The sequence below is a fragment of the Zea mays genome, chromosome 1 (genome assembly GCF_902167145.1).
Source record: "Zea mays cultivar B73 chromosome 1, Zm-B73-REFERENCE-NAM-5.0, whole genome shotgun sequence".
NCBI classification, from domain to species: domain Eukaryota; kingdom Viridiplantae; phylum Streptophyta; class Magnoliopsida; order Poales; family Poaceae; genus Zea; species Zea mays.
This window is the reverse complement of record NC_050096.1, coordinates 250,497,745-250,521,105: the sequence shown is the minus strand read 5'-3', so window position 1 is coordinate 250,521,105 and position 23,361 is coordinate 250,497,745. Positions and strand designations below refer to the sequence as shown.

Here is a 23,361-nt window from a genome sequence, read left to right as displayed (position 1 = left end):
CCGTAACCTCTCCCTCAGCAGGGAGGAACCCCTCAAGGCGATGGAAATATGCCAACCCGAGGGATGCCTACTTTGCTATAGCTAAAGAAGTACCCCTTCCTATCTCAGTAAGTTCAGTCCATAGAAGCAACTCTGAGGGGTTAAATTTTTCTCCTTTCATAATTAAATTTCGCATATGTGTACACCAGCCCGGTGAGGTCTGCCCACATAAACCTGGCCTGATGGTTTACACCCATGCATATCAAGTTATAAAGAGGAAATTCACCCCCTCGGACGCGTTTCTATGACAAATTTATCTTCTTGCTCCATGGATTTGGCCTACAGTTTTCAGATAATACCTTTTATCTAACCCACCCGCATAGTTCCCATCTGTCCTGACATGACGACATCCGAATTGAGCAGCCAGGCTTGCAGTTTAGGACCTCCTTTACAAAAGCAAGGAGGTCCGACAGCCTGGCGGCCGGTTCCAAAGAACGGGAGCTCGTTCCATGGAATGGTCTAGAGCAGTGTAGCCGCTTAGCCTGGTCCCGTACCGTAAGCCTGCACGGCCCAGCATTTTGTGACGGGTACCTTAGTATTTGGAACTATAGTTCTGTGGGTCCGACAACCTGGGGTCCAGCTCAGGAAAATGGGCACTTGTCTCCTGGGGTGGTCCATGGCCGTGTAGCTGCTTAGCCTGGTCCCGTACCGTAAGCCTACACACTCCACCACCCTACGCCGAGAGTCCTAGTATCTAGAGCCGCGATCCAAGGGAGTCCGGACACACAACTTGGCCACCCGGACTAAACCCTGCGAGTCCCGAGCATGTATCAAAGGATGGCTAATATCATACAGGGAACCCTATGAGTGTACTACTAACGCTCCCTAGCTGAAGCTGTGTACAAGTCCAGAGCCCGGCGAGGCTGCCTCCCGAGAGTTGTTGACAACCCTTTCAGATACGCTGGTATCCAACCTCGACACATCAAGCCTGCATCCCAGGCGGGGGGCAGGTACCAGGGAGGAGTCAACAACATAACATCACACACAGCAGGAACAGGTGGTACACAAATAAGTGCTAAAACTGCTTAATAAATAGTGCTCAAAAGTACCTTACAAAAAAGCAAAAGTATTACATCTGCCTTCAAGCGGAATCCTAGTTCCATCTCTACTCTGCAGGTATAAACTACCCGACGCCAGCAGAGTCACGCTGGAAGTTCGCGGCCAGTGTCCTTGCAGAATCCTCCAGGACGGCGTAACAACGATGTTGGCCGCCTCAATACGGGCGCCATTGCGAAGAGGTCCTCGCCCCCGTCCTCCTACAGGGGACGACAACGAGGCCATTAAAGCCAAAGAGTTGGAGGCTCGGTGGCAGGTGGTGCTGGCAGTCTCGCCAGCGGAGGCAACCACCTCTGCAGCGGGCAGCCTCACCAGCGGCGGCGACCGCCTCAGCACCGACGGCAGCAGCCACGTCCGCTCCGGTGGCTTACCGGCGACGGTGGCCGCCTCACCGCACACGAAGAGGTCCTCGCTCCTGCCCTCCTACGGAGTAAGGACAAGACCATCGAAGAACGCAGCTGCCACCGCCGCGGCGTACGACGTCTTGTACAACCCCTTGGGCGGCGCCAGAGCAGTGCGGCCGGTTGCGTAGGGAACGCCATGGATGCGGCAGACCTGCGCACGGCGCGACCGTCGCCCGTATGGTGGACAAACAGCCGTGCCCCGTTTGGCAGCGGGAGGCGGCGCCAAAGCCATCCAAGCCAAGGAGCCAGACACGCGGCAGCTGACGGAGCCTGCAGCCGGCCGGCCCCGCATAGCCGAAGTTCGCCTCCTCCACAAGGCTGGTGAACATCCTTCTCCTCCAAATGCTGGAGGAAGAAGCGGGTCACCAGCCCATGCGGAAGGCAGGACCCCAACTCGGCTCGCCTTCCACCCCAGCGAGGATGATGAACATCCTTGAAACTGAGGGCAGGGGGGAGGCCGCAGCCCGGCTCGCTTCTCTCCACCACGAGGCTGGTGGTCATCCTTGTAGATGACCACTGGCGGGAGACTGCAGCCGGGCTGCATGATGAAAATTCTTGAAGCCGAGCGATGGCAGAAGAGCGCCAACCCCCACACCGGCGCGCCCCATCTAGAGGCTCGGAAGACGGAAGGGCGCGGTGAATGCAAGAGGAGCGAGGCAAGGCTACTGCCCGGGGGATGAGCCCCTTTTTAAAGGCAGATTTCCCCGCCCGTGCCCCGAAGCGTCACAGGCAAGGTCTCCCCTGATGCGCACCAGGGTTCCCATTCTATGACATGGGGGCCAGTCCTCACACATCGTACAAGCTGGCCCGAAGCGCGAAGAAGGCGAATCGTCGCACAGGGAGCGTGCAAACCGCCCTGCGGTTACACGCCCTTCCACCTTCGCCACAACCAGCGGTCAAGAAGGCGAACCGCCGCACAAGGAGCGTGCAACCATCCTGCGGTTATTCGCCCTTCCATCTTCACCACAACCAGCGGTCAAGGAGCGAACCGCCGCACAAGGAGCATGCAACCGCCCCGCGGTTGCGCGCCCCCTCAACTTCACTACAACCGGTGGTCCAACCTCTGGCATGGGGGCCCAGGCCCACATGTCATACACCCGGCGCGCCGGTTCCTAAGTGCAGGGAGGTCACACCGCCACTCGCGCTAATACTGCACCTCCTCGAGGCCGTCGCAGAAGACTAAGAAGATAAATTTTCAAAATCGACGTAGCAACTCGAGGCACCCCGCGCATGGCCCAACAAAGACATTAAGTACGGAGGTCACGGGCCAGTCAGCCGCGGGGGCAGGCGTGGCAGTCGGCGTGACCATAGGCGGGCCGACAGTAACTGCATCAACGGGTGCAAAGAAGCAGCGAGCCGATCGCTGGTCAAACTCTGGCCCCACCTGTAGGCTCGCATCCTCCCCTGAGGCGGGCCTGGGGGCCACTGTCGGTACCCTGGATTAGGGGTACCCCTTGCTACGGTATGAAGACACGATACCTGTGCGGCTACCCTTAGCCGCACGGAGAACAGACCCAGGAGTATCTCGTGAGCGGTTGAGGTGGCGTTCTCGGAGACAACGCCATCGGGCCCAGAAGACACATGACCCCTGGGCGCACAACCCGGACCCCAGAAGTAAAGCAGCCTGGAGCCGTTGGATAGGGTCCGGACCCCACCAAGTGAGCTCCAGACCACCCATAACAAGGTCCCGGGAGAGGAAGTACCGTGACCTAGGCATAGGTCCGGTATTGACGCGTGTCCAGGCTCTATCCGGAGCGCCTCCGCTCCCCACCCAGTCAAGGGTCTAATGCTGCCACATGGCTTATTGTCCATGACGTAGGCCAGCGGGCGGAGCATGACGTAAGGGCTCTGGGCCGCGCGGCCTCCGCATTTATTGCGGAGAGGACACGCCGCCTTCCCACCCTTCTGACAGGCGATGTGCCCCCACGGCATTTATTGTCATGTCCATTCCGCAGGCAGGCGGCGACAGGGCCGCCCTGCAGACGGCGCACCTGTCTAGTCCGTTGCCGAAACAGTACACCCGTGCTGCGCGGTGCACTGTACTCATCCCTTGTACGAGAAGCTTCCCCCTGCACGCCGAGGCTATACAGATCTTGGGTGTCAGGGCGCAAGAAGATCACTCCAGCAGCAAGTATTAGTAGCTACAACCGCTGTGTTCCTGGGCCCACATGTCGGGGCTCAGTACTCTTGTACATGTCCCCCCTTTGCTATAAAAGGGGAGGCATGCGACGTTACAAAGCATGCTCAATCTAGAGGCTTAGACCCAAGTCATCCAAGACAACTCAAGCTCTCAAGCAATATAACACACAGTGGAGTAGGGTATTACGCTCCAGCGGCCCGAACCACTCTAAACCCTTGCGTGTTCTTGTGTTCATTCCTTCATCTCACAACAAGCAAAACGCTTAGGCCCCTCCTCATCTTAGGATTTAGGGCGGGTGCACTCTGCCACCCGGCCGGAGATTTCCTCTCCGACAGTAACCTTTAGTGGGTACATGAATCTGAAACTTGTATATCCTTTTCTTAATATATGTTCTAATAATGTTATCTGAATGTATCTCAGACTAGCTTGGATCATGGTGCTACGCTTTCAAGAATTGCCAGCCAACAGCAATGCACCTCGCTTAGGATTGCAGATGTGACCTTTCCTCCGTCCCTGATGTTCAACCTATGCAACTTTACTATGTGTGAGTAGGAAAAATTCACTCTTTTGTGTATATAAATCGCCTGCTGGCTCTAGATCGCACGACTGCAAACTGTGTTCTCAAAGTATCTGTGTAAGCAACATGTTTTGGCAACCCAGAAGTATATTTTATTCCAAAACTCACTTCTAAGCTACCACTATCTTCATTTAGCTAGGTCTCCTGCTACATCGACCTTTGCTACGTGACTCTACATGTCTACTCTTATATGGAGTTATTTCTGCATTTAGCTAGGTCTTCTGCTACATCGACTAAATTTCTTTATTCGATGTTAACCCCTGCTGCGTGACTCTACTCTACCTGTCTGCTCTTATATGGAATTCTTTATATACCTTAAACCTACCTGGAGGTGCCTTTTTGTATACTTGTTCTAACCGGGGTTAGCATTATTCCTTATGTCCAGCAAGAAGTGTTGTTTCTGTTTTTTGTGCTAATTGAATATTAGCATACGACCGCTATAGCGCCCGATAGGGCGCTCTTTATTCTAGTTAGAACAAATGCAACTGCATAATGAATTAATGAGATTGCAATTGAAAACTTAAATTCGATTCCTTCAAATTAAAGACGGTTGTTTGGACTGCTACAGATACAATCTATAGAGACAAAAATATTGTAGTTGCAGTAGAAGTCGGTACAGATTAATGTCAAGTGAACGGGCTGCAACACTCCACAGAAGACACTCGGCAAAGACTCTCTTTGCCGAGTGCCAGATATTTGACACTCGGCAAAGAGAAGACTTTGCCGAGTGCCGGCTTTCGGCCCTCGGCAAAGACTGACGGCCGTCAGCTGTAGACGGCCGCTAACGGCCCTTTGCGGAGAGCCATCTTTGCCGAGTGTTTGACTCTCGGCAAAGCAGACTTTGCCGAGTGTCCTGCACTCGGTAAATAAGCTCTTTACCGAGCGCAGGACTTTGCCGAGTGCGGCGCTCGGCAAAGCCTCCGGCACTCGGCAAAGGCCCGGATTCCGGTAGTGAAGTCAATAGATTGCATATGAAATTACTTGAAAAAACTAAAAAAAGGGAAGTATAGGTGCAATCAATAACTCTAGATTATTGTGTCCACAGAAGCGATGCTGCTAACGCTTAGCGCCTTCTGCACGACAGCATGAGGTGGGCGACTTCATCTGGAGGAAGCACTCTGCATGCAGGAGCACAGGGTGGCAGGTCAAAAACAGGAACTAAAGCCGATCGACGACGGTGCCAAGAGCAGCTCAAGTACTTACCCGTGCAAATCACCAAGTAATTATTAGCAGATAAAACACCACTGAGTAAATATTAGCAGATATATAACTAGCGGACAGACAACGTCAAACCAACAAAAGGATAACCGTCGAGAAACCTACGGGTGGCAAGGCGCGCGCTTCTGGGCTTTCTTCTCTGCTTGAGCTTAGTCTCAGATGAAGTATGTATTTCCATGGACAACAGGCGTGCTCTTACAAGACGCATGCCTTGCACAACACAGATTTTTTTTTGAACGTAATAGCAGAAGCTCTGTCTCTCAATTAAGAAGAAAGGAATTAACCTAATTTTAAAAAAAACCGGACCTAAAACCTATACTACAAACAAACCAGACAACAACAACCCCACACACACAATGTCCATCGTGAGTCATCGTTGCCGAGTTCAATACAAGTGACGAGCAGCTCGACTCCCCAAGACAGGCACCACAAGGCCGAAGGAAACACGACGATGACTACAAACACCGACAGAAGAGAAGGAAGGAAGACTGTGGCCAAGCCACGAGATACCATACTCGAGACAGCTCCGATTCTTCACCAGCGAGACTTCCAAAACCTTGATCCACCGCCCCGCCTCTGCCAAATGCCTCATCTTCGAAGCAAACAAGCCCACGAAGAAGGGGGTCGCTCCACGTCATCGTTGCCAAGCCACATCCCCTGACGTAGCAACTTCGATTTCACGGTGCAAGTCTCCACCTCCACACGCAAACCGGGACCCAAAAGACGAAAGCAACCACCGAAGGCGACGACGTGGCCGAGACGAACTTCAGTAGCGACACCTTCAGGAAGGGAGTGACGTCGGGGATGCCATCGTCGCCAATCCGAGGTGGACCGGGCTTTCGCCCATGGAAGACAAAGCTAGGGAACACGACGCCCTCAACAGGGGAAGCGGCGCCCAGGAGCGTCGCCGTCGCTAAGGCTTTCGCCCAAGAAAACCCCCAGCACAACATCCGGCCAGGACCCCGGGACAAAGCACACCTCCACAGCCGCCGCCGCCGCCCAACCAACCCACACAGACCCATCCAGAGGGCCAATGACGCGTCGGTTGCCACAACAGTCGCAAAGCAGCGCGGACCGCCACCACCTCCGGCTGAGCCCACGGTCCCGGCCGAGCAGCGGCAGCACCACGCGCCGCACCTCCCGTCGACCAACCCTGGCAGCAGCCGTTGCGACGCGCCAGATCCGCTGGCATGTACACCACCGCAAATGCTGCCGGAGCCGTTGCTGCCCATATGTCGACGCCACACACCACCACTGAGGAGTCAGATCCTCCGCTCCTCACCGTCGCACGGCTGACGCCCCGCCCACAGCAGTAGACAAGGCCGTGAGGGGAGGGGAGGGTGGCAAAGAAGAGAGCGCCGCACCACAGCGCCTGCTCGAGCCCCAAACCACCATCGACGCAGCCGCCACCGGCCGCCAGCGCCAGCTGTTCAGGGCAGATCCGGCCCACACGCCACAAACCCAACACCACGAGGAGCACGTCCGCCGGCCAGCTCTAGACCCACCACGCCGTGCGTCTACCGCCGAAACGGTGCAGCCCCGCCACCACCAGCAGATGCCGCCAATCCATCGCCTGGCTGCACCTGTAGGACCAGATGTTGAACCGCCGAGCACAGCCCCCGACGACGCCGGAGACAAGGAAGACGACGGCGCGGGGGACTGCACCCGCCCCAGTAACCCCGCGGCTGGAACTTGAGCCGCCCGACATAGAACCCGCTCAAATCTGAACACCGGGAGAGCAAACGAAGAAGAAATGCCGGAGAAACGCTCCGCCGCCGGTCGCGCCGGCCTTCGGCAGTCTCCTCCGGCGACGACGAGGGGGAAATAGAGGAGGAGAGAGTGGCGGCGCTAGGGCTGGGGGAGGGGCCTCCCGTGTCGCCCGAGCGGAGGACCACGCGGGGGCTGGCTCTGTCTCGTTCGCTAGAGACTACAGTGAGGAAATGCGTTACAACAACACAGATATTCAAGGCGTCTTCCAGGTGGAAGGGAAACACATCTCCATTCTCAAGATTCGCAGCAGGACCTGAAGTGCCCAGGGGTGCAGTAACCAAAGACAAACTATCAGGAGGATGGCCGGTACAAAGCATCAATCACAACAAAAAACACACACAGCTAAAAAAATGTCCATGGGCTAAAAAATAGAAAGCTAATTTGTGCAGGATGAAATAACAAGAGGGACCAGTTGCAAGACCAAGAAAACGATAGGAACACTATGAAGCATAGATGATTAAGAATTGTCACTTGCTAGCATCACGTAAATAGCACCAAACAGAAAGAAGACAACTGTTAAACTCAAAGCAACTATTGCTATATATCTATGCTTCAGATATACTAATAAAAATATAAAAAATATAGAGGCACTATTCACAATGGAACATATATGGTGCACATGAGCCTTTAATGTACATATAGTGCACATGAGCTAATAAAGTTCACAAAAAAATCTGAAGAAAATCATGTATGTTCTTTTTATCTTACTTCAATTATATACAAAATTTCAAGTTCAAATTTGTTATAATTTAGCTGTAATAAAAAGATAAAATTTGTTTAAATTAGAAAATCGGCTAGAATGTTCTCTTTTTTATTACATCTAAAATATAACGAATTTGAACTTGAATTTTTGTATATAATAGGAGTAAGATGGAAAAATATGTATGATTTTTTACAATTGTTTTTGAACTTTGTTAGTTTATGTGCTGCATATGTGCACCAAAGACTCATGTACACTTGATATGTTTTCATTCACAACATGAGTTAAATAATTTGCAAATGTCTAACCGTAATAGGTACATTAACAACACCATATATTTCAATATTGAATGTAAATACAACACCATAAATCATTTCAGATCAGATAAATTGCCAAAATGAAGAGGAATCCTATGAAAAATATAAAGCTATTTATCTTCACCAATTGTAGCTCACCACATGTTTCAGTTATTAAGGGCCTGTTTGGTTCACGGCTAACTGTGTCACACTTTGCCTAAGGTTAGTCATTCAAATTGAAGAACTAACCTTAGGCAGAAAAGTTAGGCAAAGTGTGGCAAGTTAGGTAGTAAACCAAACAGGCCCTAAATCTATTAACCAATATTCTTATTCAATCTAATACATTATTTTGGCGCGATGAATAGAAAACAAGGCCCTCATCATGATACTATGACGAGACAAACTACAGGAAGATCAAAAAGATAATTTGGACAATAAGAATTCATTTAGAAATTGTAGGTGATGACCTGTTGGAAAATTAACAAGACCTAATTAAGATTAATTTGATAATGCAGCATAAAACATAAAACTCAGATCTACTGTCAGATAGTATACATAACATTAGAACAGAACAGATCTGAACTAACTCAACAAGATTAACACATAAAAGAAGAATCGATGACGGATCTAACCATAAAACCATCATCGCAATAAACTAAAAATGCAGATTTACTTAAAGTGACTTCCACGAGTGATGGTGAGGACCTCGAGCGGACGTGCGCAAAGCACCTTCCAGAAACCTCATCTAGCCGTGGAATAGGATGATGATAGTGAATGGTAATATTATTTATAGCTCTACAATCAACACACATCCTCCAAGATCCATCTTTCTTAGGTACTAAAATCACTGGAACAACACAAGGGCTTAAACTTTCATGAACAAAACATTTATCAAGAAGTTCTTGCACTTGCGTTTGTATCTCCTTAGTTTCTTCAGGATTGGTTCGATATGGTGGACGGTTAGGAAGTGTAGCCCCTAGAATGAGATCAATTTGATGCTCAATCCCACGAATTGGAGGTAGTCTAGCTAGTGTTTCTTGTGGAAACACATCTTCATATTCCTGCAAAAGATCAACCACAACACTAGGAAGAGATGTTATGTCGTTAGGAGAAATCAAAACATCTTTTCTCACAAGTACAAAGAGCACTTGATATGGGTTGTTCCTCGCTTCTTTCATCTCAGATTCTGTGGCTAGCATAACTAGATGTTCTCCCTCTTCTTTCTTTTTGTCTCTTGAATTTGGCTTGTAGCACTCACTCATTTGATATGGCTCTTATCCTCCTCTACTTGCTGCACTAATTTCAGTTTTCTTTTATAAGTGTTCAGCCATGATTTGTTGAGGGGTCATAGGCTTGAGTACAAACTTTCTCCCTTTCAGATCTAGTGTGTACTGATTTTTCTTCCACAATGCTGAGAATAGCAGTCATATTGCTAAGGTCTTCCCAACAGGAAGTGATACATAGACATGGGTGCAACATCGCACTCCACTGTGTCAATATACTCTCCAATCTTGAATGGAACTTTCACCTTATAACCAATCTTGTTATCTCCTGATTCATTCAACCATTTGCTTCTTTGTGATGAGTGTTGATGTGTTGTGGCCCTTGATTCACAATGACATCAATTTACTAGGTGAGTGCCATATAGTTAGGTAGTTGGGTTCTCTCCCCTGCTCTCTTGAATCCATCTATGCTCACCTTTTCTATATATACCCTTTTCTATTGCACCTGTTCGGTTGGCAACCTCCAACCTCTCTTAATCAGTTAAGATCAGAGTTTGCAGCATCTTCATCAAGTGCGTATCAACGCTCCTATTAAGGGGGTTAGTCGCTGACCCCAATGAAGACAATATGATCAACATCAACCAACAAGATCAGAGTGGTGCAGCAGAAGTGTGTGTGGGTCCTAACCCACATGTCCTAGGATCCTCAAGAATTGTCTCAATTGGTCGTGAACATATGAAGGCCAAAGCACCAGTCCGCAAGTTAAAGTTGGCAGATTTGTTGTAAGGTCTTGTGAACAACCGATGAACCAGCCTTGCTTTTCTTGCTAGCCTCTTCTTGAATCTCGGGGGCGAGATTCTGTTAAGCGGGTTAGATATGTAACACCCTGAATATGGAGGTATAAAATTTCTTTTCTAATATTCACCAAATTCAGGTGTTACCCTCTCTTTTCCTTGTTTTTCTTTTCTTTTTCCTAAATAGTGAAGAGTTTGTTGGGACCATGCTTCGTCGCCGAAGGTCCTGCAGGAAGAAACAGCTTCGGCTGAAGCTGTCTGTATGTGATGCCGAAGGGTGCCGATCATGAAGCTTCGGAATTACAAACCGACTTAAAGATAGAATGACCTTTTAGTCCATAAGAGTTTGAGTCGTTGTTGTAAACTTTTATGAGGGGCATGATTGTAATTGCTCACAGGCTGTGTCCTGTGCCTATAAATAGTGAACAGTATTCCTTTACTGTTCACGGATTCCTGTAATTGCAATCACATCGCTCGAAAATTATTCTTTGCCAAGGCAGAGGTATAAATGTACCTAAACATTATATTTGAATATATTAAGTTTATATAATGTGTAAATGATGTTGTTTACTTCTAATTTATTTGTCTTTAATGCTTTATGGCTCGTGTTATTTTATATTATCTTTGAGAGTTCAATTACGAAGATATAACCTTCGTAATTGTGTCATTATAACCTTCGTCCGAAGTACATTAAATCCTTGGGGAAATAATGTTTCAGCAGACGAAGGACATTGATATTTAACATTTTATGTTGTCTTGTTCTTAATTCATAGCATTTGAGAACAAGTCCCCAACATTGGCGCCCACCTCCGGTGAACTCACTTCCACTTTTTTGAGCTTATGGCTTCGTTCAACGATCAAGCTGGAGCTGCTTCGGCTCCGAAGCTGGTACTCCCGATAACAGGCGGTTCAAGCTCAGAACCAGCCAATAAGAGGCAGAAGAAGGAAGCACAGAGAAGAGTACAGCATGTCGGGGTGCAAGGACCCTTCATCAAGTCAAGATGGTCTCACATTCCAATCACCTTCTCTCAAGAGGATCTCCAACTCAAGGATTACCCACACAATGATGCTATGGTTATCTCTTGTGTGATCAAAGGATTTCTGGTCCACAATGTTTTGGTTGATATAGGCAGCGCAACTGATATCATATTTGCTAAGGCCTTCAGGCAGATGCAAGAGCCCGAGGACAAAATTCATGATGCCACACATCCCCTTTGTGGCTTCGGTGGAAGGCAGATCGTAGCACTTGGAAAAATCACAATGCCAATAACCTTCGGATTCATTAACAACACAAGGGCTGAACAAGTTGTATTTGATATTGTTGATATGGAATACCCTTACAATGCAATCATTGGTCGTGGTACTCTCAATGCCTTCGAAGCAATTCTTCACCCAGCTTATCTTTGCATGAAGATACCTTCGGACCAAGGGCCCATTGCTATTCATGGAAGTCAGGAAGCTGCCAGAAGGGCCGAAGGAAATTGGACAGACTCGAAAGCAATCCATAACATAGACGGAGCTGAAGCTTGTGAGCAATACAAGTTCAGAAGGGAAAAAGCTGCTTCGGCTGATCAGCCGAAGCCCATGCTCTTATGTGAGGATATAGCAGAACAGAAGGTGCTACTGGGATCTCAACTGTCCGAAGAGCAGGAGAAAACCTTGATAAGGTTTTTGTTCAACAACAAAGATGTTTTTGCTTGGTCAGCTAATGATCTTTGCGGAGTAAACAGGGATGTCATTGAGCACTCGCTCAATGTTGATCCATCCTTCAGGCCAAGAAAGCAAAGGCTTCGGAAGATGTCTGACGACAAGGCCGAAGGGGCTCGCAACGAAGTGAAAAGACTTCTCAGCGCTGGAGTTATCAGAGAGGTAAAATATCCAGAATGGCTGGCTAACACTGTTATGGTAAAGAAGGCCAATGGTAAATGGAGAATGTGTATCGATTTTACTGATCTCAACAAGGCCTGTCCGAAGGACGAGTTTCCATTGCCAAGGATAGATTCCTTAGTCGATGCAGCAGCTTCATCAGAGCTTATGAGTCTGCTGGATTGCTATTCAGGCTATCATCAAATCTGGATGAAGAAAGAGGATGAACCAAAAACCAGCTTCATAACCCCCAGTGGAACATATTGTTACCTCCGGATGCCTGAGGGGCTTAAGAATGCCGGAGGAAGTTTCAGCAGAATGACAGCGAAGGTCCTCCATTCTCAGATAGGCAGGAATGTGCTAACTTATGTTGATGATATCATTGTAAAAAGCACGAAGCAAGATAATCACATTGCTGATTTACAGGAGACCTTCGCTAATTTTAGACAGGCTGGTTTAAGCTGAATCCAGAAAAATGTGTCTTCGGAGTAAAGAAGGGGAAATTTCTTGGTTGCCTAGTTTCAACAAAGGGAATTGAGGCTAATCCAAGCAAAATCGAAGCTATACATCGAATGGAACCACCAAGTACAAAAAAGGGGGCTCAAAGATTGACAGGAAGGCTGGCATCTCTCAACAGATTCATATCCAGATCAGCAGAGAGAAACTTACCATTCTTCGAAGTGCTGAAGTCAGCCGAAATCTTTCAATGGGGACCAATCCAGCAGAAAGCCTTCGAAGAGCTGAAGCAATATTTGATAGATCTAACAACATTAAGTCCACCAATGCCAGGGGCTCCTTTGTTATTATATGTGGCAGCTTCGCACTCAGCGGTAAGTGCAGCACTTGTCCAGGAGAAGCTTGAAGGCCAAGTCAAAAAACAGGCTCCAATATATTTCGTATCCGAAGTTCTTAGTTTATCAAAGAAAAATTATACATAATTGGAGAAAGTACTGTATGCTGTTTTGATGGCCTCCAGGAAGCTTCGGCATTATTTTCAAGCTTATAACATAATTGTTCCTTCTTCACAACCTTTGAAGGATATTATGAGAAATCGAGAAGCTACTGGAAGGATTGGAAAATGGGCTGCAGAGCTCAATGAATTTTGTATTGATTATGTTCATAGATCTTCGATTCAGTCTCAAGCGTTGGCAGACTTCATTGCTGACTGGACGCCAGGGGCTCAGGAGGAAGAAACGAATAAAGATGCCGAAACATAGACAGTGTTTTGCGATGGGTCTTGGGGAACCTTCGGAGCAGGAGCAGCTGCTGTGTTGGTTTCACCTTCTAAAGTTAAAACATGTTATGCGGCAAGACTCAATTTCAGTTGCACAAATAATATTGCTGAGTACGAAGCTCTGCTCTTGGGTCTTCGGAAGTTAAAGGCAATGGGAATCAGAAGGGCCATTCTTAAAACTGATTCCCAAGTTATTTCTGGTCATGTTGACAAGAGCTATAAAGCAAGAGACCCGAAGCTTGAAAAATATCTAGATACAGTCTGAAGGATTGAGGCCTCCTTCGAAGGTTTTTCTGTCAAAAATATTCCTCGTGGAGAAAATGAATATGCTGATCTATTGGCCAAGTCAGCAGCCCAGGGGCTGCCTATACCTTCGGAAGTATTTTTCGAAACAATAAAAGCACCCTCGGTCGAGCTTCTTGAAAGAGCAATCCTTAATATATCCCCTGTTTACAGCGAAGATTGGAGAACTAAGATCATCTCTTTCCTTCAGGGTAATTTTCTTTCAGACGACGAAGCTTATAACAGGAGAATAGAAGCAAGAGCTCGACCATATGTCATAATAGAAGGGGAGTTATACAAGCGTGGGGTCTGTTCTCCATTGCTCAAGTGTTTATCCAGATCCGAAGGTATATAATTAATGAAGGAAATACATGCAGGCCTATGTGGATCTCACATTGGATCTAGGCCCTTGCTTGGGAAAGTTTTTCGCCAAGGATTTTATTGGCCAAAGGCAGCCTCGGATGCAGCGGATCTGGTCCAAAAGTGCGAAGGTTGTCAGAAATGTGCAAAAGATCAAAAACAACCTTCGTCTTTAACCCAATTAATACAACCCACTTGGCCGTTGCAAAGGTGGGGCCTCGATTTACTAGGCCCATTACCACCAGCACAGGGGAACCTAAGATATGTAGTAGTGGCAGTGGAATATTTTTCCAAGTGGATTGAGGCAAAGCCCTTAGCCACAATAACTTCATTTACTATTCAAAAGTTTTTCTGGCAAAACATTGTTTGTCGCTTCGGAGTGCCGAAGGCTATTACTGTGGACAATGGGACACAGTTTGATTCTGAAGCCTTCAGAGAGTTTTGTGATCAAATTGGCACGAAGATCCATTTTGCATCAGTCCGACACCCAGAGTCAAATGGACTTGTCGAAAGAGCTAATGAGATCATAATGACAGGAATAATGAAGTCAATCTTCAATCAGCCCAGGGGAAAGTGGCCAGACGAGTTAATCAAAGTGGTGTGGAGCCATAACACAACCATGTCAAGGTCAACAGACTTTACGCCCTTTAAACTATTGTTCGGTGACGAAGCAATAACCCCGAAAGAGGCCAAAGCAGGATCAATAAGGACAGTAGCTTCGGCAGAAGGCGAAGACGAAGCTGATTGCTCTGTAGAAAAAGATGCTATTGAAGGGTTCAGACTTCAAGCTGTGGAAAACATTAATAAGTATCAAGCCGAAACAATAAAATGGCGTGACAGAAAAGTTAAGCTGAAAAACATTGAACCAGGACATTTGGTGCTTCGAAGAGTAGCCAACCCTGAGACAGTAGGCAAATTACAGCTGAAGTGGGAAGGCCCCTTTTTGGTAGTATCTTCGTCAAGACCCGGTTCCTACAGATTGAAGGATATGGACGGCAACGACATTCCAAGATCATGGAATGCAGATGAGCTTCGGCGATATTATGTTTAGCTTGATGTAATTTTTTCTATTCTTTTTTGTGGCACCCTTTTCCTTTCCAAAGGGGGAGAAAGGTTTTTAATGGGGCCATAACATGTAATTTTCTTCATTTCAATCCTATGAGAGTGATATCCCCCAAAAATGTAAATGTAAATGCTAAGGAAAAAAAAGAAAAGAAAACAGGAAGAAGCTCAAAAGTCGTTCCTAAGGGAATGCAGAGCTTACAGCGAAAAATAAGCGCTGATTCCGCCGAAAGTAAAAGGCGAAGAAGCTCCTAAGGGAGGCTTACAGCGAAAAATAAGCGCTGATTCCGCCGAAAGTAAAAGGCGAAGAAGCTCCTAAGGGAGGCTTACAGCGAAAAATAAGCGCTGATTCCGCCGAAAGTAAAAGGCAAAGAAGCTCCTAAGGGAGGCTTACAGCGAAAAATAAGCGCTGATTCCGCTGAAAGTAAAAGGCGAAGAAGCTCCTAAGGGAGGCTTGCAGCGAAAAATAAGCGCTGATTCCGCTAAAAGTAAAAGGCGAAGAAGCTCCTAAGGGAGGCTTACAGCGAAAAGTCAACGCTGAAGGGCTATGACTATGGTTTTTTTAATATGTGTTTTGATATTCATTTGCACAATACATTTCATCATGTCATTTGCATTCATAAACATGCATTTAGACATATATAGAATCATCATTATACCGCACAAAAAACACAGATGCTTCGGCAATGAGGAAAAACTCGAAGGAGAAAATTTTTTTATGCTTCGTTATGAACGAAAAGAAGGGAAGGTGTTTTTCGCCTCCGGCTCAAAAGAGAAGTTTCGTCCACAACAAAGCAGATTGTGCACGTATAGCAGAAACAAAATATATTACAAGGTATGTACAAATTTACATGAGTTGTTCCATAACTATACTACAAAAGTTTCTTCAGAATTTTTGCAGGAAATTATATTACAGCAACAGTCAAGCTTCAGGCTAGGCTTCGTCATTCTTCAGTTTCGTCATCCGATTTAAGATGACTTCGAGCTTCGTCACCCGCCATTTTTCGCCCGCCATTTACTCAGATTTGAGTCATGAATCTATTTCCAATGCTTTGGCCAGGCTTGGGATGTCTATCAGATCTGATGCTGACAAGCTGAAGTTTGGTCTATTCACATTATTTCCATGCGTGCAGCCAGCCTTCAGAAAAGCAGTAGATGTGCCCCGAGAAGCTACCAGGGCGCAGAAGTCGGCGTGTCCACCAATAACCTCGTCAAGAGCATCAACTTCGCCTTCAATATATTCTAATGTACTGGGCAGGTTGTCAGCTGAAGGTGTAAACTTTTCAGAGCTAGCTCCGATAGAATGAAACACATCCTTCAGCCGCTGCACGCATCGGCTGCCGAAGTTTAGGCATTTCTCTTGAAGTTCTTTAAAGGATTTCTGCAAATTTGAATTTTTATCCACCTCAGTTTTCAGGCTTGCTTCAAGATATTTCTTTTCTTGCTCAAATTTTTCTGACTGTTGGAGCAATTCATTCTTTAAATTGTTATTCTCAGTTTGGACTTCAGCCAAAGAACCCTCCATAGTCTGAATAACAAAATCTTTCTTTTCTAATGCACCCTCGTGCTCTTTAACCATGATTTCAAGGTCCTGGATGATGAAGTCTTTCTTTTTCAAATTAGCTTCGTAATTTTCAACTTTTTCAGCTAAATCTTGGATGACGGCTTTGTTCTTCTCTTCGTCGAGATCTTGTTGCATTTTTAGAACCTTACTTAATAATATGCTCTGTCGAAACGATCTTCGTTAGAAAACGACCTAAAAGATAATAATAATAATAATAAAATAACAAAAATATTTGTTACCTTGAAGTTAGCATAAAGCAAGCTTCCGGCGATATGGTGTCGTTGGTAACGGCAGAGGTCCAATTCTAGCTTCGGCAAGCCAATGTTTTTGCAGAGAGTTCTAACAATCTTAGCTTCGCTGCGGTTTCGAAGGCACCTCAGCTTTCCTTCGTTAACCCCACCGAACAGTGTAGCCCCTGGCTTATATCCGCAGGCTATGGCACATTTTTTAAGCTCTGCTTTTTCAGCGTCTGTCAGTTCTTGCCCAAGTAAATCTTGAAATTCAAAATCTTCTTCTTCCAAAATGTCTTCAGCTTGCTTTTTCCCCTTTTCAGTAGTTGTGCTCGCCGCGGCCACAACAGATTCTTCCTCAGTCATTTTTAGGAGTATGTTATCAATAACTTCAAGTGTGTCTTCCAGGTTCGGATCTTCTGTGGCCCCGGTTTCAGCCCCGACAGCTTCGGCTGCGCCAGTTTCAGCTTCGAAGGTTTTCGCTCTGGTGGCTTCGGCTGTGGCGCCTTTAGTTTCGACAGTCTGGTCAATAGCAATTCTTGATGCCGGTGTCGGTGACGGTGTCCCATGAATTACATCTGCTATTTGAATAATCCTTCGTTTTTTCGGCAGTGCGGGACCTTCTTCTGCCGAGGCTGCCTTGTCCTTCTGAAAAAACTTCGTCAGTTCCAGCGCCAGCGGACTTAGCTTGACAGGCAAGGGTTCAGTCATTACCTTCATAATCTCTTCTACTTCAACAGCAGAAGGCGTTGCAGGAGTACCTTCTTCTTGAACCAACGTTTTTGGTTCTGGAGATGCAGTTTTCCTCTTTCTTGTAGTGGCCACCTTCGGCTCAGGGTTCAACTCTTCAGGGCTAAGTTTTTCAGAATCTTCCCTTTTCTTTTTGGCTACCTTGGCGACCTCTTCGTCAGCAGCGCTGGCAATTCTTTTTCGCTTCGGGCCTCCGGCATCTCCTCCCAGTCGACCATAATCAACATATTCAAATCCTATAGCATCAAGCACCCTGTTCAGCCTTCGCTTCGGCCGAGTGCCGAAGGCTGCTGTCATCAGCTGGTCCTCTTTTTTGGAGTAATTTCCAAGAATTTCATTACTCATTACTTTGATTGTATCGAGCCATTCTTGGCAGGGTGCTTTAAAATATTTCTTAAACTTATAATAATAGGGTAGTCGGACAAGCTCCTCCTCTTTCTTTTCTCCTTTAAGCTTCGGCATAGTCCACTCTTTCATAGTTGGAAATACTCTGAAGGCCAGAAATTCCTGCACTAAATCTCTAGTGCCAATATGTTCTGCAATAATTTTGAATTCAGCCAGTGCGGTCCAAGTTGGACCTTCTGCTGTCATATTGCATTGGGGTCTGGTTTCTCCGAAGATCAGTTCAAGAGGGCTCTGTACCAGCTTCTCTTTGTCTTCGTCAACTTTGACATAAAACCATTCTGACTTCCAGCCTGCCGGCCATTTGCTTCGGTAGCTGATCACAGGAAATTTTGTGGTTTTCCGATAGGCAAAATTATAACAACCAAAATTTTCATGCAACCCATCCTTTCTGGCCTTAGTCTGGTAATACAGCTCATGTACTCGACAGAAGCTGTCGGCAAACGGCTCCACTGCCTGGCTTCGGAGAGCCCAGATATAAACACTAATCCTGACAATGGCGTTAGGAGTCAGTTGGTGAAAATAGATCCCAAACTTTTGCAGCACATCAGAAATCATTCTATTTAAAGGAAATCTCAACCCAACTTTTAGAAAACTCTTGAAAATAACTATTTCATCCTTTTCTGGCTTCGGGGTAGTTTCCTCTCCCCCGAAGCGAATCAGCTTCTTCTCATCTTCACTGAAATAGTCCGACTTCACCATTTTGGAAAAATCGGCCTTGGAGATAGTCGACTTTCCGAAGTCCAAATGGCTAGGCTTGCTCGGAACTGCGATATGGTAATCACCGTCAGAATCAGCTTCCTCAATATCTCCTTGTTCCGCTTCAGCAGCAGCTTGTTCTGTTTCGGCAGTGGGGATTCTTTCCGAGGTCACCAATCCGGATCGCTGCATTGCTTCGGAGATAGGAACAGTCTCCGCTCCTTCGGCTTCGTCTCCCTCACGCTCAACTCTAGCAGTAGAGCGCACTCTGGCCATTTAATTTTGAATTTCTTAAAAGATTTCTTGGGAATTAAATAACCTTTTCTCCCGAAGCTTTTCTTCTGACGAAGTAGGCACCAAACTGGAGCTTCGTCTGAATGCGAGAGTTAAGCTTCGGCTATGGTTAAAATTTTTGGCAGCAAAACAGTGCAATAGCAATGAATGCTGTGGTAACTTCACACCTACCTGTCTGTTTATATAGTGCTGCAGGTAAGAAGGTGAATCGTCATGATTTTTACACCAGGCAAACAGCTGCTCGCACCCGCTGCGCGGTGGGCCGCAAAGACCAAAATAGTGAACCTGCATGGTGGGACCGCTACGCGCTCGGAAACTGTATCGTTTCTCGACAACGAGCTCAGGGAAGGTGTTTTTCGGACCTTTGGCTTCCTGAAGCCTAAGAGACTTTTTTCACGGATCAAGCTCGTTACGAAAAAACGATCTAGTACCGCGAAGGGGCTACTGTTGGGACCATGCTTCGTCGCCGAAGGTCCTGCAGGAAGAAACAGCTTCGCTGAAGCTGTCTGTACGTGATGCCGAAGGGTGCCGATCATGAAGCTTCGGAATTACAAACCGACTTAAAGATAGAATGACCTTTTAGTCCATAAGAGTTTGAGTCGTTGTTGTAAACTTTTATGAGGGGCATGATTGTAATTGCTCATAGGATGTGTCCTGTGCCTATAAATAGTGAACAGTATTTCTTTACTGTTCACGGATTCCTGTAATTGCAATCACATCGCTCGGAAATTATTCTTTGCCAAGGCAGAGGTATAAATGTACCTAAACATTATATTTGAATATCTTAAGTTTATATAATGTGTAAATGATATTGTTTACTTCTAATTTATTTGTCTTTAATGCTTTATGTCTCGTGTTATTTTATATTATCTTTGAGAGTTCAATTACGAAGATATAACCTTCGTAATTGTGTCATTATAACCTTCGTCCGAAGTACATTAAATCCTTTGGGAAATAATGTTTCAGCGGACGAAGGACATTGATATTTAACATTTTATGTTGTCTTGTTCTTAATTCAAAGCATTTGACAACAAGTCCCCAACAGAGTTATTTTGTTTTGTATCAATGTGTAATCCTAGTAAATTAAAATATTAGAGGAACCTTGATTGTTGCATTCATGACGATGCATAGTGTGTATGAGTGCAAAATATTATCATAACAGGTTAAAGTATCTCGAAGATGTTCCCAAGAGTTTTTGGAATCTTCGGAACGTTTCTTCGAGTATTAAGTATGAATTTTAATTTTTCTAATATTAATTAAATACCTAAAATTTAGAATTTGCGAAAACTATAAAATTTTGGAAACTCGATAAATGTCAATTAATATAATTATGCCAAACTAATGTTCTAATCAATACTTGTTTAGTGTAATCGCGTTATTTGCTAGCGATTATCACACGTCGTCGCATAGTCTGCGCGCTGTTCGCGTGTGATGTGCGCGTTGTCGTATGTTGAATCGTGCGTCATTCGCTTCGGTCACGCGCAATTTTCGTGCGTCGTCCGCGCGCTATGTCGCGCGTGTCTGGGTGTCGTTCGCATGCTATCGTACTGTTTCGCGCGTCATAAATTCGCCTCACTTAGAATATCTCGTGTTAATTAAATTACTTATTTAACTAGAAGTTGTTAGTGTGGCAGATTAATCGATACTAAATGGTAGATACAATTTATATTTGATAATGTCGAATTAAATGTCCTAACTATTACTTGCGTAGCGTAAACGTTAAAACTTCTCGATCGTAGCTTCGACCGTCGCGTTTCTTATCCTCGCGTAACCGTAGAAGCGCTCTCTATTTTTTTATTGCTCGTTTTGATAATATTTTATCTTATATGGTGTAATGTTCTTATGCAAGTATATGTTTGCTTGTTCTTGTTTGTATTCGTTACGCATCATGAATAGATTGCGATCTATTACTAAGCTTCAAGGAATCGACGATCTAGATTGGGTGAACCACTGGTCCCGAGATCAAGTTCTTCGAGGCCTACGAGGTTGAAGACCCTGAACATCTGTTTGGTGAAGGCAAGTGTCCTCTGACCCATTATGTCATGTTGACTTTATAATTCACTGCCCCGCATCACTTAATTGAAACCTAAGGATTGACTAGTCTGCATTTACCTTATCCTTGTTTACCTTTTGGGTTATCATGATTAGCTTTATGTTATTGCTTTACCTTAATCAACGAACATGATGTGAACATTTATGATACGATGATGTTATCCCGATGATGATCTTGTGATACTTTAGAGGACTCAGGCTGTTTTCTGAGTACCACTCCGTAAGGACCTGTTCGTTGAGTGACCACCCGGGATAACAGTGCAATCATGAGGGTGGAATGAGACGCCCTTAGTTGATTAATTAGAGGAACTTGAAGTGTAGTTGGCTTCGCCGTAGGGTCGTCAATGGGGTCCGGGCACAATACTTGCTTTGCCAAGGCTGGTTGTCGAGGTTCTTTCGATTTGGTTTTGTTAGTCACCCTTCATGTGGGGAGAAGTACTATGTTTATCAAACTGGAGAAACCTAATGGGCGACTATGAACTCTGGGGAATCTTTGTAAAGGCACGTAGTGAAACCCTATAGGATCACCTCGGAAGTGATCAATGGGGAGGCTAGAACCCCGGGCACAAAGGGAATCACGGCTCGTGGGTAAAGTGTGCGACCTCTGCAGAGGATTAGAAACTGATATGTTAGCTGTGCTCACGGTTATGAGCGGCCTTGTGATCCTCTTTGATTAGAGATACAGATGGTTCGAGATGCTATGGTTTTATTTATGGTTTTGGTTACGATGATGATAATAATGTTCCTTGATGAGGAAATGATTCATGGGATGGTTATTGCTAAAACTTGGCTTCTACTAATAATGAATATCTGACAAACTAAAAGCAACTGCTTTGACCCTAACCCCATATAAAGCTAGTCCACCTCAGCCAAACGAGACATTTACTGAGTACGTTGATGTGTACTCACCCTTGCTTTCACAAAACACCAGGTTGCCTTTGGTGCAATCTATGCTCAGGTAAAGAAGAAGAAGAAGGCGTCGAGGCGGATCTCCAGGAGTTCAGGACTTCGACGAGTTGGAGGATTAGGCTAGCGACCTCCCCGAGTCAGCTGCCTGTGGTGGGTTTATCTACGTTGGCTACGTTTCTGTTATGTGCACTTTGATTTATATTATGTAAACGACTCTAGTCTTTACTATTATTACTTACTCTTTATTGTATTCGAAACATTGTGCTATGATGAGTCATTTATGTAATCGCTGTGTACGTGAATTTCTGATCCTGGCACGTACATGGTTTGCATTCGGTTTACCTTCCAAAACCGGGTGTGACAGCAACCTTTTTCAAGATGGATTCGCAAAAAATTTGAATGCCTTCCTCAAGATCAAATAGAAAAGTGCTCACCAAAACTGAGAAATAACTAGCATGAGAATCAAACAATCTAGCCATAAAAATAACTAAAAATGTACGAATTCAAAGGAGTGGGATGTCCGTTACCAACCTTAAAGCAAGAGGGTCATGCTCAAACTTAAATATCCAAGTGCTTTCATGAGCGTTTTATGGGAAAATTGATGCAACAATGGAAGGAGAAGTGGGGGAAAGGTGTGTCCTTGAATGAGTGTGGAAGGGTGAGGAAGGAGTACATTGGGTTTTGTATTGTACAATCAGCACCGTGGGCTCAAGACAAATGATGGCATTGATAAACTATATGGCCCTGCCAGCTCAAGCCACCAGCCGCCAGTGTATGGATTGAACCGGTAGTGAGATATTCCACTATGATTTGTGGCATGAGCAAGTAATGATATGGACCTTCACTACCAATTTTTAAGAACGGTCGTTTTAAGGTTTTCAAGTTAACAAAAGGGTTATTATTTTCGGTTTCAAAGCAGCTGACAGTGATGAACCTGCAGTGAAGATCAAACCTGCAGTAGTGTAGTAGCTTGTAATGAATGGAGGTAGCATTGATCAATTGATTCCATTCTAGGAATCAAATAAAAAAATCTAAAAGTGAAAATATGATGAACTATTATATGTGATTCTTCAAACCAAACATCCACACCCAGATCTAGACCCTCACCATCATACGAAAAACAAATAGCATCCCTAATATTTTTCCCAGAGGTATCACTACCAAGCCATATAAACATGTAGCGAGTCAACATTTTACTTCGTGAAATAGAACGGCCAAAGACAAAAAAAATTCATTTTTTTTGGTATAAAACATATTTCATCTTTCTGATTATTTAATACTACATCCGTTCTCAAATGTTTATCACCCGTTAGTTTATTTCTGAACTAAAATACGACAAATAAAAAAAGAACGGATGGATTAGTAGATAAACTTTATGTCATTTTAGCTTTAACAAGAGTTCAAATGAATGTTTTTAAAGCTGTGTTTACCAAACTTAGT

At 45.5% G+C, this 23,361-nt stretch overlaps 1 protein-coding gene across 1 annotated transcript; it reads right to left on the bottom strand.

Annotated features, from left to right (window-relative positions):
* Positions 1 to 5,668: 5,668 nt before the first annotated feature.
* Positions 5,669 to 7,351, bottom strand: LOC100194094 (uncharacterized). Its single transcript, NM_001139148.1, has one exon. The coding sequence runs from the start codon at positions 6,664 to 6,666 to the stop codon at positions 6,112 to 6,114; it is 555 nt and encodes a 184-aa protein (NP_001132620.1). The 5' UTR covers positions 6,667 to 7,351; the 3' UTR covers positions 5,669 to 6,111.
* Between the last annotated feature and the right edge of the window lie 16,010 nt (positions 7,352 to 23,361).